General features: G+C 41.6%; 2 protein-coding genes across 11 annotated transcripts in view; both read right to left on the bottom strand.

Annotated features, from left to right (window-relative positions):
* Positions 1 to 6,001, bottom strand: part of LOC134634900 (microtubule-associated protein 4) — a 120,244-nt gene extending 114,243 nt beyond the window's left edge. For all 9 annotated transcript variants that reach the window (XM_063484347.1, XM_063484345.1, XM_063484348.1 and 6 more), the window contains exon 1: positions 5,916 to 6,001. The gene's annotated coding sequence lies outside the window, so the exon portion shown is untranslated. The remainder of the gene's footprint in view (positions 1 to 5,915) is intronic.
* A 2,158-nt stretch (positions 6,002 to 8,159) lies between these two features.
* The window catches only part of kcnh2b (potassium voltage-gated channel, subfamily H (eag-related), member 2b), a 113,347-nt gene continuing 105,116 nt past the window's right edge, over positions 8,160 to 16,390 (bottom strand). For both annotated transcript variants that reach the window (XM_063484343.1, XM_063484344.1), the window contains one exon: positions 8,160 to 15,961. In XM_063484343.1, the coding sequence (XP_063340413.1) occupies positions 15,551 to 15,961 (411 nt within the window). In that variant the 3' untranslated portion in view covers positions 8,160 to 15,550. The remainder of the gene's footprint in view (positions 15,962 to 16,390) is intronic.

Here is a 16,390-nt window from a genome sequence, read left to right as displayed (position 1 = left end):
CTTTTTTTAATGAACATCAACCAATCAGATATTAAACAGGACCAGTTTGTCACCAGGAAATGAACGTAAAAACACTCACAATACTACAAGTTTGTATTATTTTAAGATTAAACCCAGACTGAACTTTTTTCCAACCCTGAACCAGTCGGTTTGTTGCTGAAGCCCAGCCAAGCTGTAGACTCCTACATCTGTATTTCATGACAGCTTTACAGCAGCTAAACAAAAGCTACCCGGGGACCTTTATAAATATGAAATAACTGTGGAGTCTGTTTTTTAACCTAATCCCATGTAAGTGTGCCATGTCTGTAATTTGTAAAGTAAGAGTTGTTTCCACCCACAAATGCCCTCAGAGACGACGCCAGCGTTACCCGTGTTACCTGACCTTCACTCTGTGTTTCATTTATATTCTTTAGGTTAGGGAAAAAGGAATCTCCTTCATAACAATAAGTGACCTTTTCATTCAAAATTTCAGAACATTTACCCCACACAAAAAGATCTGTCACATATGTTATGCTATTTTACTCTCTGATATGCTTAACAATTCTTTTCATTCTTGGGGAAAAACGCCCAAATGTTTGAAGCTGCGGACCCTCGACGTGTGTCAACAAATGCTTTCTGTTTTTGAAATCATCTGTCATTTCAGGGAGTGGGAATTCCTAGAATGGAGTAGACCGCGCATGCTTTGGGGCTGATTATTTATTTAAAGACATGCAATCCAACAAAAGATAAAAGCAGCATTAGTAATTCCACCCAAGCTTGAGAGATTTAAAACAGGAAATAAACCTCTGCACTGTATGATCATCCTTCACATGCTACAGTAGTGGAAAAGAAAGAGATGAAACCAATCCAGCAATAGCACATTAACGAGTTTTCACCATACATGGGCCGACCTATGTAACACAAAGGTTGTTTCAGTGCGTGGCCAACAACCTGTAAAAGAATAAGCTTCACTCTGGAAATTTATTATGACAATAAATGCAGTTGGCAGCCTGTGACGATGTGCCAGTGTTAGAACCAGTTCAGCCAGACACTGCTAAGCAGAACAAGCAATGCACACAAACATGCTCATCACTAATGATGCAGGATTGAAAGTCAGTCTACTCTGATGCTCCAACATTCAGTTTTCACAAGGTTACAGAGACCTTGTGTTGGTGACAAGGTGTGGGACCAGGCAAAGCAAAGCTAAAGTGTGGCTTGTGCTTTGGTATGTGCCACAGTGAAGGTAACAATAGCAGATACAGTAAGGTCCATAAATATCTGGACAGAGACAGGCTTTTTTCTCATTCTGCTTCTGTACATTACCACAATGACTTTAAATGAAACAACTCAGATAAAGTTAAAGTCCAAACTTCCAGCTTTAATCTAGCAGATGGTCTCTTTTCACTCCCTAAACAAATCTTAGTTGTCACACTAGATTTTGGCACACAATTGCAGTTTTTCAACATGGCTGCACAGTTTTCTTACAGTGTTTTCAGCTTTCCCAAGATACCTGTGGATCTGCACTGCCTGCAGAATTCAGCAGTAGGCTACCATCAAGTCCCATCTCAGAGTTTTTCCAAGAAATTCAAACTGTGCACAGCTTTAAAACTACTGAGTGGTATTTGACTTTGGCAAGAGGCAGCTGGGTATTACAGTGATGGAATTAATTATTTGATCCCCTGCTGAAATAATCAGTTCTTACAACTGTAATTGTAAGAACTGGACAGCCTCCGATTTTTATGGTAGTTTCATTTTAATGGAGAGACAGAACAGAAACAGAAAATCCAGAGAAAAGTGAGATAAAGGTTACAAATCGATTTACATGCCTTTGAGGAAATAAGTATCTGACCAGAATGTTGGCTTCCACAGACTGTGTGCATGTGTGGCATACAGATTACAAACACTCAGTGAGTTACAGATCCTGATCTCTATTGGTTATGTTTCTAAAGCCGTCCACAGAATCAGAATCAGAACCAGAATCAGAATCAAAGGGTTTTACTGCCAAATGTTGAGCAGGTTTACAACATTAGGAAATTGCTGCGGTACTTAGTGCAAAACATACTGTAAGACAACACTTAAATAAACATAAAAATAAAAAGTGCTAAGCAGATAGATATATACATGAATGCAGGTGATGATCAGTGCAAAAATGGAGCAGATGCAGAGGACACAGTACAGGGTCATGTGTTTGTGGTGCAAACAGTCATGTGGTTATTGTTCATGAGTCCAGAGGGGAAGAAACTGTTCTTATGGCGAGAGGTTTTGGTCCCTCTATTCATTCCTTCTATTTCAACCTCTCCACAATCATGAGCAACACCAGCTGCCAAAGGACGTCAAAGACAGGATTTTAAACCTGCACAAGGCTGGAATGAGACCATCAGCATGAAGCTTGATGAGAAGGACGACAACTACTGCTACAAATATTCAGAAATGGTCCAATAATCTGGCCAACAATCATCAGAAAATTCAGCAGGGGAAAAAATATTTATTTCCCCCAAAATGTAAAAGTGCCTAAACTGGTGAATGGCCAGACAGTGGCAGATATCCTGTAATAGAATATAAAAAGTTGAGCTAGAACTTGTAGATTTATAAAATAGGAAGAGAAGAAACCAGATGTTCCACTGGAAACGTGGCAGACGCTCTGTGCTGCCGTACTTCTATCAAACAGATGTAGTAAAAGACTTTTGAGGTACTTTCTCTTCTGAACAAGAGTAAAAAATAAAAAAACTAAAACACCTAAACTAAAAACTGTTTCAACGACACAGAGAACAGGAGACGTGCATCGTACCCTAGAAAGAAAATGATCAGACAGAAACACCCAGTGTTTCAGCCACTCCTGTGAAAGCTGCAGTGACAGTAGTTCACCAAAGAGACATCACTGTTTGATAACCGTCAGCCTTCAGGGCTGCTGGTGGACTTACAGCATCAGGACATTTTAGGGCTGTGACTGGATCAGGTCCATAATCATCCAGGGCCTTAGATCAGTCCCACCTCTTATTTCCCCACCACTCAGTAATCTGGCTGGTACAGGATTGGAGAGTAATCTGGATAGAAGGAGTGATGAAGGGAGGGAGGCTGCTACAGAGGGTCAATCCTCTCTGCTGTCAGTCCTCTTTATATCAATTTCTGTGATAAATTCACTGCTAAACTGCAGCGCAGGTGGAGGCGCAAGGTTGCATGTAAAGGAGGCGATGCACACATGTTTGGAACAGCAGGATAAAAAAAACAAAAAGTTACCAAATGACACATTCAACACAGAAAACCTGCAGAAACACCTGATGTGATGCAGCATGCAAAAACCAAGCCCAGAATCTACTTATATAGATGCTCAATACTTGAAGATGTTTGGTAATGATGCAAATTGATAAATACTCAAATATATCACTCTCGTTAAAAAAAAAATAAATACAATTAACTTGTAATAAAAACTTCACTAAGTTTACAAGATGTAAGCGACTGATCGACAGCATTAGCGCCACAGGCTAAACATGGAAAGATTTCCAGCATCACTACGTTTCGCTGACTGACTGGCCAGCTCACACTCCCGTGTGGCTGCACTGAGCGGCGCTTTGCTCCATAAAGATTCATCATCGTTTTGAAGCTCACACATCAGAACCCGTTCAATAAAACTAATTTTCCAGACATAGTTTTAGTTTTCTCTGCAGACAATGACGCAAAGAGGACGCATGTTGGCAATAATGGAAAGTCCGGTTGTTCTTGATTACATCACTACGAGGCTGTTCCTGTGCTGCGTCACATATAGTGATGATGCAATCCTGTTGCCCAAAGAGTGACTAGCTTAACGACAGAATGAAGCTGTTAGGAAAACTGAGCAAGCTCCACCCACTAATTAAGATGGACAGATGTGGGTTCAAGCTGGAAAGTGATTTGTGCATTAGGGATGAAGTTAAATTCTTTTTTTTGCTTTTAATTGCAATTTGGCATCTCTCCTCAAACCTGGTTAGAACGCTCTGAGACAGCTGAGGTTTAACATACAGACGATGTGTTACTGCATTAATAATCCTCTACAGGTACGACAGGTTACAGGTTTATTCTTGGCTAACGAGTCGATGCTATTCACCAACTATCAGTGGGATAATAACTATGACTCGACATGATGGTGCTGTCCCCACCCAGTTTGCTCCAAGGAAACAAAACTTCACTGTGACATACAACAGAATTCATCACACTATCCTTGAACATTTGGCCAGAGCAAAAACAGTGTGACACAGCAGATAAATGTGGGACAGTGACATCAGTAAATTCCATCTTGTTTGCAGATATGCTGACATCAGTCAACATGGCCGATAGGTTCTCACACTGATATCCAACCTATACTGTGTTGCTACCCAATTTCTGCCATAATAGGGAAAGCCTGAGGTTTATTCTTTAAATATTAAACAACTATTAGCAACATTAGGAGCAGTGTAACAGTGTAACAAGCTGTGATAAGAGTTAAAACAACAGTGACAGCAGATACAGTATCTCTCTGAAAATTGGATGTGTCATCGATGACAGTGCATGGCACGCAGAGTGGTCTCACAGAGACTACAACACGTGCAACTGCAGACCATGCCAAAACATTACTCACTGAGATATTCCTCTGAAAGGGTTAGATAACAAATAGTTCAATGCTGAGTCCATACAACTACTGAATCTTTTGTGCTACCTATAACTATCCTTTACACACACACACAAGCACACACATGTGCACACCTACTACAGAGGAGCCAGCATAAAGAAGGTTTTTTTCTCCAATAAGTCTGAAAACCAGTGAAGTTGTGGGCGACTGCTCCTCAAGTAAAAGCTGAACATGTTCAGAAACTGTCTGCTTGTTACACACTGCTTTCCTCACACACTGTACATAAAAGACGGACGTTGCAACCATGACATCTCCTAACGGTTTTGAACTCTGCATTATAAAACACAAACACTAGTTTTATTCCTTCACCACATTGGTTTTTGGGCCAAGATGTGACCATATCTGGGCATGAGGGTGGAGTGCCAAGTTTTCATCTAAAGCTATGAGGAAAATTCCACCCACCATACAGTTTTTATCCACAGAGAGTGAAAGAGAGCGCTTTTAAAAAATATTGGTATGTTGAGCATTTTAATGTTAGACTCTTCGAAAACCGACTCCCTTTGGGAGCCAGCTTCAAAAGTGGCTACTAGAAAAACTGCACTTTGGCACTTGCTGTGTTAGTTTCACTTTTGTTTTTTAGCTGTGGGAAAATATAGATTTTACCATGACTGGATGCAAAAAAAGCTGCAATCTGTGCATGAAATGAAGTGCTGGCTGCTCAAAATGTCTTGCGGGACAGGTCGTGTATTCTGTCCTGCTCGAAGCTCGGAGGAAACCCACACCCATATGCTATGCAATATAACAGCACAGTATAAGGAAGATTGTTTTTTATTCACGGGTCGTTCTTGCAGACTGCAAATGAATGGACAGATGTAACAGAAACAGATATAAAGGGGAAACTTGCGTAACAGTGTGGGAGTCTGCTGTGACAGTGCAACTTCACCATGCTGTCTCTATAGCGGTCGGGAATACTGGCACGAATGCACGTGATCTACTCACTACTGTGATAATAAGAAGGCAAAGCGGACATTCAGAGGGAGAAATAAAACCTAAAAAACTAACGACAACAATACCACCATGGTGCTAACTAGCCTAAAGCATAAGCGTGCTAATTCTGCAGACTTCTTCTCAGAAAGTAAAAGTGTCCGAGGCGCACCTGAAGGCAGCATTAACCTACACCCGTACTCAGTCCCTGCTGCGATGCGCCCTGTGAGCTCACTCATCCAAAATCACCGTCAGTTCACTGCTACAAAGACTGCGGCTTTCCGCCCACCGACTCCGCGCTCAGTGCACACAGCGGGCGTTACCACACACGCCACACAAAACGGAACGTTCATTTTTCAGCGTCACTCACCGTTAGTTGTCTCCTTTTTGACAGTTTGTCTAGAGTCTCCGAGCGTCGCTGTCACCGCTACGATCCGCCCACCAGAGAGTGTACGCTGCTGGACGCGCATAAATATGCCCCGCCCCCAGCACTGCCTCTGCTCCAATCGCAAAACGATACCGTGAACTGGCTCTCATTTTAACCAATCGCACGAAGACTAAAACTCTGCTTGACGGCCTTACAGTCCAATCAAAACGTCTGAATCCCGGGAAGATCCCTTACTCACTGTGTTGGCGTTTGACAGACACCGTGTGCATTCAATAGAAAAGTTTGACTCCTTTTACGGGACGGTGCTGGTCCAATCGCCTCGGGGAACGAACTCTGGATACGGCCACGGCCCAGGAAGACGCCCTACACCGCCCTGATCAGTGGAATGTTACCAAGCGGCTAAACAGGAATTACAGGAACTACAGAAAATTACAGAGACCCAAGGGGAAAGTACAAACCGCGTGTGTCCACTAATGTTGATGGTATAAATACAAGGAGTTGATTTTGGCTGTGTTGCTTTTGGGGGTAGTGTGGACAGAAGTGACAGCCGATTTAATTTACTACAACTCATCACCTAATCTGCTGGATCTGATTCACAAACTGGAGCAAGGAAGCTTGTCTTCTCTGGTGGTGAGATTGCAAAAATCCACAGAAAAATCAAAAGCGGGAAAAAAATGCTCCTCTTGACGTAGTGTAGGTCTATAGTGACGCCTTGTGGTGGAAAGCACAAACGTCATTTTCAGGCAGTTGTAGCCATCTGACAAACCAACATTTATGTGTCTTACCGCCACCTGCTTGGCTGTAGAGTGGTTACAATACTCCAGACCTGTTAGTGCATATACACACATGCAACTATATAAATTCATCTCTTGTCAAACTTGTGCTTTTCACAAAATACACCCAAAGTTTCAGTAGCTTATAGAACTACCTTTAGTAGCCATAACTTGTATCAGTCTCACATGGCATTGTGGACGAATTTGAATCCACTCTTCTTTAGTGTTGCTTCAGTTCATTGAAGTTTGTGGACATTCATTTTCACGCAGCACTCTTAAGGTCCTGCCACAGCATTTAAGTCAGGTTGAGGTCTAAACTTTGGGTCATTGCAACACCTTGATTTTGTTCTTTTTCAGCCATTCTGATGTAGATTTGGTGCTGTGGTTGGGATCGTTGCTCTCTTGCATCACCAAGCTCTGGCCAAGCTTTAGCTGTTGGACTTATATTTGATCCTAGAAGACTTTAGTACACAGAGGACTCAATAGTTGACTCAGTGACTGCAAGCTGCGCAGTCCTGCCTCTGTGAAACAAGCCCAAATCATCATCCCTCCATCACTTTACTCGACTCCTTGTATGAGGAGTGATACCATAGCACTGATATCATATCAGTGCTATGGTATCATATCAGATATGCTATGGTTTTACCAAATGTGATGCTGTGCATTATGGCCAAACAGTTCCACACTGGTCTCATCTGTCCTAAGGTCATTGTTCCAGAGGTCTTGTGATTTGTTCAGATGAAGCTTTGTAAATGTTTCTTTTTTTAAGAGGCGTTTCTCCCGGCAACTCTTCCAAAAAAAGCCGTATTTGCTTTATGTTTTTGTAGTTGTACTATTATAAACATTAACATTTCATACATTAACTGAGACCTGTAGAGTCTGAGATGTAGCTCTTGGGTTTTATGCATTTTTTCTGATAATTGCACGGTTTGTCCTTTGCTGAAGTCTGTCCATCTATCTTGAATGTTTCCCACTTGTGAATATTTTTTCTTGCTGTAGAATAATGGACTTGAAATTGTGTGGAAATGGATTTATAACTCCTCCCAGATTGCTAAGAACCAACAATTGCTCTTAGGCAGATAATTGCTGATGCCTTTCCTGCTTGGTATTGCATTGACACACACCTGAATGCCCCAGACCTGCTGAAACATCTGTCTTTGTAAAGGTTGCACTTGCTGATGATCATTTAGTCAAGTGTATTTGATTATCAGCACCTGGTTGCTGTTTAGCCTTGTAATTCCTGTGGGAGCAATAATCGTCTTACATAACTGCGTAGAATCGTGTGAAAACTTGCTTTTTTAAGCAACCTTACACAAAAGGTAACAGGTCCGATTTAAAGGTGAATTTGAAAACCTCAACATGAAGTTATCATTGAGTAAAACTGTTTTTCTGTGCTAAAATGTTAGAGAACTGTCAAAGCAAATGTCACAGAAATCAGTCCAGTCACAATGAATTTGCTTTCAAAGAGGTTTATTGAAAGAAATATTTTTCAAATTTTATAAAGATCAACCATTTGATTATGCTATCACACAATCAGAACCTGGAGCGTCACCGTTTCCCCTCCAACCTTTTGCAGTCTTTGATATGAATCATTAGCGCTTCGGACAACCCAGATTTTCCAAAAAAAAAGTTGGGTTTATGTGTAAAATGTAGAAAGATACATTTAGATTTGCTGCACTCCAGTTCAGCACCTGGACTCTTGCTGAAGAGCTGTGCTGTTGGAATACTTGGAGAATGTTGCAGAATGTTTAGCATTGTCCTAATGAATGTAGACAATGACAAAGGCCTTCATTGAAATAGATATCATCAGGATGGCAGCAGGCCCTCTAAAAACATTGTAGCCATGCTTTCTTTTTAAACCTAATCGTGTTACCGACTGGTTGCCTGACATATTTAGGAGTGAGACATTCCACAGGTTAAAAAACAATGTCAAATTTCTCCTGTTCAGTATTTGATGTCATGTTTGTGGTTTCAATTCTGTTTTTGTTTTTTTTACATGTTACACATTTTCCCAATTTTGTAGAAAACGGGTTTTCAGAACTGCTTCACTGGCGAGCTCAGCATTACTATTTTATGGCTAAGCAGTATTCCATAGACTGCCAGAGTATACAAGATTAAAAAGTATTGGTTTTGATGGGACATGTCATGACTCAGTACTTCTAAGCAAAATGTGTTAAAGATATGCTATTGCTAAGAGGTTTTACCACGTCACACTTAAACAGCAAGATGTGGTCCAAAAATGCATTTCATGTAGGTGTACTTTATTTAACTCCCCCAGGCGAGACAGCCCGGAGACCAGATATGGGGAATCAAGTGCTTCAGGATATTTTGGAAACGGTCAACAGTTCTGCCCAGGACTGCCACACATGCATCACTCTGTTACAGTGGTTTGCAACCAAAGATACAAGTATACAATATAATATTGTATCATCTAAGATCACTATGTTTGCAGCTATTCAGTACCCCTCTCTTCCATGACCTGGAAGTAGTATGTATATATGTATTATATAAATAACGACTCTCCCGTTACCTGGAAGAATTCAGTGTTTCACTCTACACACAGTCTGCAAGCATACAGCAAAAATCAGCTGCTTTGCACATCAAACCTTCTCTTTGCCGGATGATTTTTCAGTGCAGCATGCAAGTAAAAATGTGCACAATATTAAAAGTCTTTAGCTTCATCACCCTCATCACCGTCATCGTCGTCGCATCCATTTTACCATGGACAGCTCCTTGTTTTATTTTTTTAAATAAGAAATTAGAGCAGTCTTTATTTATTTTGTATATTTTCCTCTATAGTATTCTGCATTTCAAAGCATGCCAAAGAAAGTTCGGTTTCTGCATAGTGCTGGCTATACAAGTGCCAAAGAGTTCGATTCCTTTACAAGTAATAGAAGGTGGTATTTACAGGCAGAATAGATCCAGTGTTGTGTAAACGGTACCAAACCCCCCCTCCCTCCTTCAAGTGCGCAAAATATCTACAAATAGCAAGTCTGTGAGAGCTCATAGAAAGTAGAAGAGAGCTGAAAAAAGCTCAGCAGTATGGAAGAGCTGTTAAGGGGAGGCATGTGTATTAAGTGCGCAGGCAGTTCTTATGTTTTTGTGTGTGTGTGTGTGTGTGTGTGTGTCTAAATGCAAAGGGGAAGAAGCACTTGCCCCCACAAGTCAAAAACTGCCCACAAACAAAAACATTCCCCCGTCCCCTCCCTTGGTTTCTTTTTTCTTGGAAAGTGTCCCTCTATTGTTATAATATGCAGTATGCATACATAAATGTGTCCTCTAGCACTAAGGTCTACCGTTACATACAAGGTCAGAGAAGAAGAGTCGACAACAACCACATTCTAGTTTTGAGGTCATAGTTCTGAATGTAAAGATACAGTTCAGGCCACTAGGTGACTGTCATTGAACACTAACAGAAGAGTCACTACAGTATGTGAGATGGCAATGGGAGCCCACTGCTGGAAAAAACCACCGACTGCACTGTCAAAAAAAGAAAGAAAGTCTTGTAAAGAAGCCAGGTCCACTGGGTATTTAGTCGAGAATAGTTCTTTGTTTCCTGGAGAGCACAGGCAGGGACTGCTGGTAGGAAAAAACCAAACAAAACTGGTGATGGCAGTGAAATAAACCAGGTACGGTTCAGTAGTAAAAAGAGCTCAGCAGATTTGGTCAGTGTCACCTTAACAGCTTTAAACACCCGTGATGCTTTCACTCACGCTTCGACTATAGAATACCGAAAAGAAGGGAAAAAAGCTCCAGTCCATCTGAAAGAAGCTGGAATCCCTGTTTACAGTGTGCCGTCACTAAACAGCATCATCAATCATCCTAACAAACCCATCACACCCTCACCAATCAAGTCACTTTAAAAAGATCTTTGTTTACAGTTACACTCAATCCAGCTGCATTTCTGCACTTAACTCAAATGACGACAATCTTTTGGGAGTGAAAGAGCTGGATTAAAGTTTACAATGCCACCAGTAGTGGTTTGTTTACAGCACGGGCTTGCTTTGGTTCAAACTTAAAGTGCACCTTTATGAAGCGGCTGCACACCACAGCCCAATCACCGCACAGACACCGACAATTTCCACGGCTAACGGGTGAGAGATACCGAATGTGGCCTTGACTGCAGGCAGGAGTTGATTGAGAATTTTTCAGTGTACAATAATGTTAATTAAATATGGATAAATACTGAATAAATATCGATAGTGTCATCAGAGTGAACAAAAGAATGACAGAACACAGAGAGCCGTTACATGCTGAAACAAAGTGAGAAATCCACAGACACACCATAATCCTACGACAATAAATAAACACCATAGACCCACAGTGAAATACAATCTTCACAATTCTGCATTAAAGGGGAACTCTGCTGAAACGTAACCGCGTATCCAATTTGTTTCTTTCTGATTGGTTGGTTTTGAGTTTTTTGAGACAAAGGAAAATCAGACCTGTGACATCGGCGACACATTCCTGAGTCTTTATTAAACATCTGCACTGTTTAAAAATAATAATGATAATAAAGTGCTTTAAATTCAAATGGACGTGGTTAAGCTGCTACAAGTCTTAACTCTTTAAAGGACTATTGCACTTCAACAACAAGCTTGCCCTCTTTCTCCATTACAACTTTTGATTTCGTAGTACAGGAAAGGGTCTTTCCATGTAACTGCGTATAAGGGAAGACACATTTTGAAGACGTTATGGGTGTTTGTTTTCCTTCATCTTGACAACTTAAAAAAACTGTGCAAAAATGACCATTAATGCAGAAAAATAACCTGTTTTTTTCCCGAATATAAAGGAGTGTCAATCTGCCTCCATCACCTTTTATGATTTTAAACACATCTGTCTGCCCAGAGGTATCTGGGTGTGCGCCAGGGTGTATCTCATATCCCTGGACTGGTGTTGTTCCTGTGTCATCACTGTAATGTTAGTCCAGGTTTGTTGGTTTGTTAGTGACAGTTTTTAAAATCATTCGCTAACTTCGTGGGTAATGCTAGCTGAATACTCAGACAATGTCATTGGTCAGACGCAATGTTGATCGGACCAATATCATTGTCTTCCTTCTCTCTTCCCAACCAATCACAGCAGATGGCCCCGCCCCTCCCTGAGCCTGGTTCTGCTGGAGGTTTCTTCCTGTTAAAAGGGAGTTTTTCCTTCCCACTGTCACCAAAGTGCTTGCTCATAGGGGGTCATATGATTGTTGGGTTTTTCTCTGTATGTATTATTGTAGGGTCTACCTTACAATATAAAGCGCCTTGAGGCGACTGTTGTTGCGATTTGGCGCTGTATAAATAAAATTGAATTGAATGATAATGCAGGATGAACACCAACACGGGGATATCAGATTGTACAAGATCCAGACTCCACCTTTACTCTATATGACCAGTAATATATTTTAGAGTGTATGCGTCATCTTCTATATCACGTTAGAAAAAGTGTTGCTGTTTATTCCTTCATAGATGTTCTCTTTTTGACACACAGTTTGTAAGCTCAGTGTGCGCCATTCTCCTTAGGCCATTTACAGTAATTAAAAATGAATCCCAGACTCATCCTCGTGACCCTTACAGTTCTAGTTGTACGTGCTTCTGGACATCTGGATATGAATGTTTTGGCAGTATCGGGCTTTCAGTCATTTCTGTGACGTGTTCTTTTTCTGGGATGAAATGACTGCACAACAAACATTGTGAAGAGTAGGAAATTTACATTTTGTAGACATTCCTTTGAGCCATAAATGCAGGTACCGCAACAGACTGACTAACACAGTACAATGAGAGATTTCAAGAAGCTCGGTGTAGATCTGAGAAAGAGTCAGAGAAGTCTCTTGGGGTCACTGCGTTCTGCTTGAGGTCAGACTCAAACTTCTACGCTCAGCTAAGATGAAACTGTAACATGCTCAAACATCACTGTCACTGTCTGTAACTAAGCAAGTTTTACATTGCAAGCAGAATGACAAATTGTTGTCCAAGAAGGAAGCCCTTCACCATTAAACTTGGCGAAATTTACCAGAGGCTTGCTTGGAGAAACACCAAGAACACCACCAACTGTTAAGCATGGTGGTGGTAACATCAGTTGAAATGGTACATTGAACAGCGTGAATATTATAATGAAGGAAACAGACCATGTCACATTTTTTCCACAACACCTCAAACCATCAGTTGAAAATTTAATGACTGGGTGTTTCAACAGGGTAGTAACCTAAACATAAACTAAAGCAAGTGAGATAGATAAAACTGGAACAACTTTTCCAAAGTCCTGCCCACAAACCAGTGGAAACTGTTTGGACCTTGCTTAAGAATGCAACCATTTTAGCTGGACTCTACTAATTCTTCATAGAAGAGTTGTCAAATATCCAACCAGATTTATTTTGTGTTTCTACGTCCCAACTGACCTCGGGACTGGAAACACCTTTTATCCCTACACCACAATCCTCGATGACATTCACATCACTGTTGTATGCGTCGACCTGATGCGTTAGGTTACAGCACGGGGTTAGGGTTAATCAAAACTGCTTTAGAGTCCAGATACAGCGCTGCAACTCTGTAACTCTATTCCTATGCCGGGGAAAGAGTAGTCCAAAGAAACCTTTGAAAGCCCAGTATTGCCTTGACATTCATGTCCATGATGAGCGTCGGTAAACTTAAAACCACAACTGTACGTGTCTACCTACAGTATGGCTCATGTGAAAGAAGCACTTATAAACAGAAGGAAATGCCATTATTCAGTTTAAGTTGTCATTCAACTGGTTACTGATAACATTTTTACTGTTGCTTTGAACTGATGAAGTGCAGCCTTTCACTGAAGTGCTGTGGATGGATATTTAAGATGGACAGCAGCGCCAACAGTTTGAAGCTACGCGTCTTCTTCCCTTGGTCTATAACAGCACTGCATGTAAAGTTAAATGGAACCAGACACATCTTTTGATGGACCTGAACAGAGTCAATCCTGAATCAAATGACTGTCAAAGAGTACATTTCTAATGAGCTAGAACAAAACTGGTTTGTTTCTAAACGCATTGCATGCTGTGTTTCTAAACTTATCACATAGATAAAGCAGTGGTGTGATGAAGTAATTACAGCCTTTTCATACCTCTGCAAGAATCTGCATTAAAAGTTTGTGACAAGGATGAGATGTTGGGACCCCAAAGTAGGAGGTAATTGAAATAATGTTGTAAAATAACTGTGTCAGGTGCAGTTTCTCCTTCCTGTGTTCTCTGCAGCTGTAGTAAAGAAAAAATCGTGGTGATGTCAACATTGTAAAGGGTTTGTGCTATCAATTCAAACACTAAACTGTCATTTGCCTGTTTAATGAAGGTGTTCACATCTTCTTTTTTTCTTTCTAGACAAAAACTTGTCTTGGAAATGAAAAACCAATGACCCTTGACAGTGCATGGATGCAAACGTACTAATCACCAGGCTCTGCAGACAGAAAGACAAAAACAAGGACGAACGCACACATAAAAAGCTTTGGACCTGAACTTATCACACACGTAGTAAGATTAAATCACACTCGCTCCTGTCGTCTTGCCAGTGTTTGCATATTATACTGTACATAGAATAATGGCGCATTCGGCTGGTCGTTGTAAACTGGCAAACTTGTGTAATTACGGATCACATGACAAACGCTTATGTACATAGTAGAAGCATTCTGGGTGCATGCTTAGGAGAAAAAGAAAGTAAGGACCAATGAAATCTGAGGTAGCAAATTCAACCTATGATAAACTAGAATCACTCGACATGTTTTCCCTTTATGCATGAGCTTTGATGTGACGTTACACATACAAGCGTTCCAGTATCCAGTCACTGCTGACTTCATCGTGTCAAAAATAATCCAACACAACTTTGCTGTAAGGTCACAACTCGTAGCTCATGAAACTAGTAAGCTGGGTTTTTTGTGGTTTTTTTATTTTTAATTTTTTGGTGCACTGTTCTTGTGGAAAACTTGTAAGTTTGCCAGTTTACCTGTTTGTGACGCTGCCTAAGCGTGCCAAATGTTCTTCACTCCCTAGCAAATCTGTACAATGTTTATGACAGGGCAGCTGATATGTTCATCAAGAAAATTCATGGCTTTTTACCCTCCAGTTCCCACCCCTGAGGTGCAAACCAGCCAATCCAGTGTGCTCTTGGGAAGTGTGGAACATCAGCTCCACCTCTTGGGTGTAGGACTTCAGGGGAGAGGAACTAATGACAGGACGAGACAGCAGGACTCCTGTTAGGCCAGCTAACACTACAATTTACCAGTTTGAGAGTTTATCGGAAGCGCCATGGACATATAGAATAGAATAATCATCGTATCAATAGGATTTTCAGTGCAAGACGTAAATGGCTACTTGTTTCGTCATTCTGTTCAATGTTGTCTTCGATGGTACTTGTCAGTCATCCAACACTGGATACAGCAGTAAAGGGATTCTTCTACAAGTTAGCAGTCATTTATATGTAAGTCTGAAAAAAGCGACATCCTAAGAAGGACGACTGAGAGGTCCAGACCAGACTATGTTCACTCAGTGTGTGGTTTTGGTTAAAGGTTGTACCATTGTGGGGCTCAGAAAGCTCCAAATGTTTCCCGAGGAGAGGGTGGGACTTCAGAAAGAGATAATGAAAGGCCTCAACCTCCTGCCTGGCTTCACGTTCTCTGAGCAGTGAGTCCTTATTGAGAGGTTGACAGTGAAGATAGAGTAGCTGGGTGCCCTAAAAGGTTTAAGTGGCAGGTACAGTAGGTGTCTCCTGAAATCCAAAGTGCCACATGGAGCGGTGGAACCAGGAGGAACTTAAAGAGTTGCTGAATGCAGCAGTCTCATTTTCTCTGTGTCCCTGCCTTGAGCCCACTCTCCTTCCCCTCATCCCCGTGTCTTCTTTAGCTCCCCCCTGGGTCGGAGCTGTGTCTCTGTGGTGTCCGTGACTCCAGGGGTGTCTGTGGTTCTTGGAGCGATAGCCTCCGTGGGGTTTCAGGATCCAGCGGTGAGACTCCTGTTGCAGCAGCTGTCCCAGCACCCATGCATACCCCTGAACCAAAATCTAACCCTGCTCCTAAGCTAGAAACTGCACCCTCCCCACTCCCTAACTCTAAACCTAAACCTGAACCTGAACCTACCACTGCCACTGAAACGACTCCAGCTCCACCGCCTAGTCCGAGATGCTGGCCTAGTCTGTCAAGTCCAGAAGGGGCAAGCTGGCTCTGGCTTGTGTTGATCAGAGACGTGTCCTGGGGCTGCAGAGAGTCAAGAGGTTTAGCTGGGAACTCCTCAAAGTCCTGGGAATGCAGGATCTGTAGGGAAAGAAGCTGAGAGGTCAGTGGGATTGCAATTTTTTCTGTGCTTTTCAAGAACAGAAAAAATTAGTCATGCAAGACTTCGTACCTGTGCATGTTGCAAAAAACCCAAACGTGTGTTTTTGGCTATGTTGATATGTCAATATATATGTAAAATGTTTCATGATTGACATGATTGTGTTCAGATCTGCGGAGACAGGTTTGGGTTTGGTGTGTGGGATTACAAAACGTTACAAAACTATGACATCACAACAATGTGATTGGTCACTTGCAGTGTTGAACCTGGACCACCATTAATTATGATGATCCAGGAACAATATCAACACGGGGGTATCAGATCGTTTGGCTAAAGAGGCCGTCTGCTCTCTCCATCCTTTACGTGATCACGCCAACTGATGCTGCACTTCAAGATTGTGTCGTCATATC

The sequence above is a fragment of the Pelmatolapia mariae genome, linkage group LG9 (assembly GCF_036321145.2).
Source record: "Pelmatolapia mariae isolate MD_Pm_ZW linkage group LG9, Pm_UMD_F_2, whole genome shotgun sequence".
Lineage (NCBI taxonomy): Eukaryota > Metazoa > Chordata > Actinopteri > Cichliformes > Cichlidae > Pelmatolapia > Pelmatolapia mariae.
Note: the sequence above shows the minus strand (reverse complement) of the source record. Positions and strands in the feature narration are given on the sequence as shown.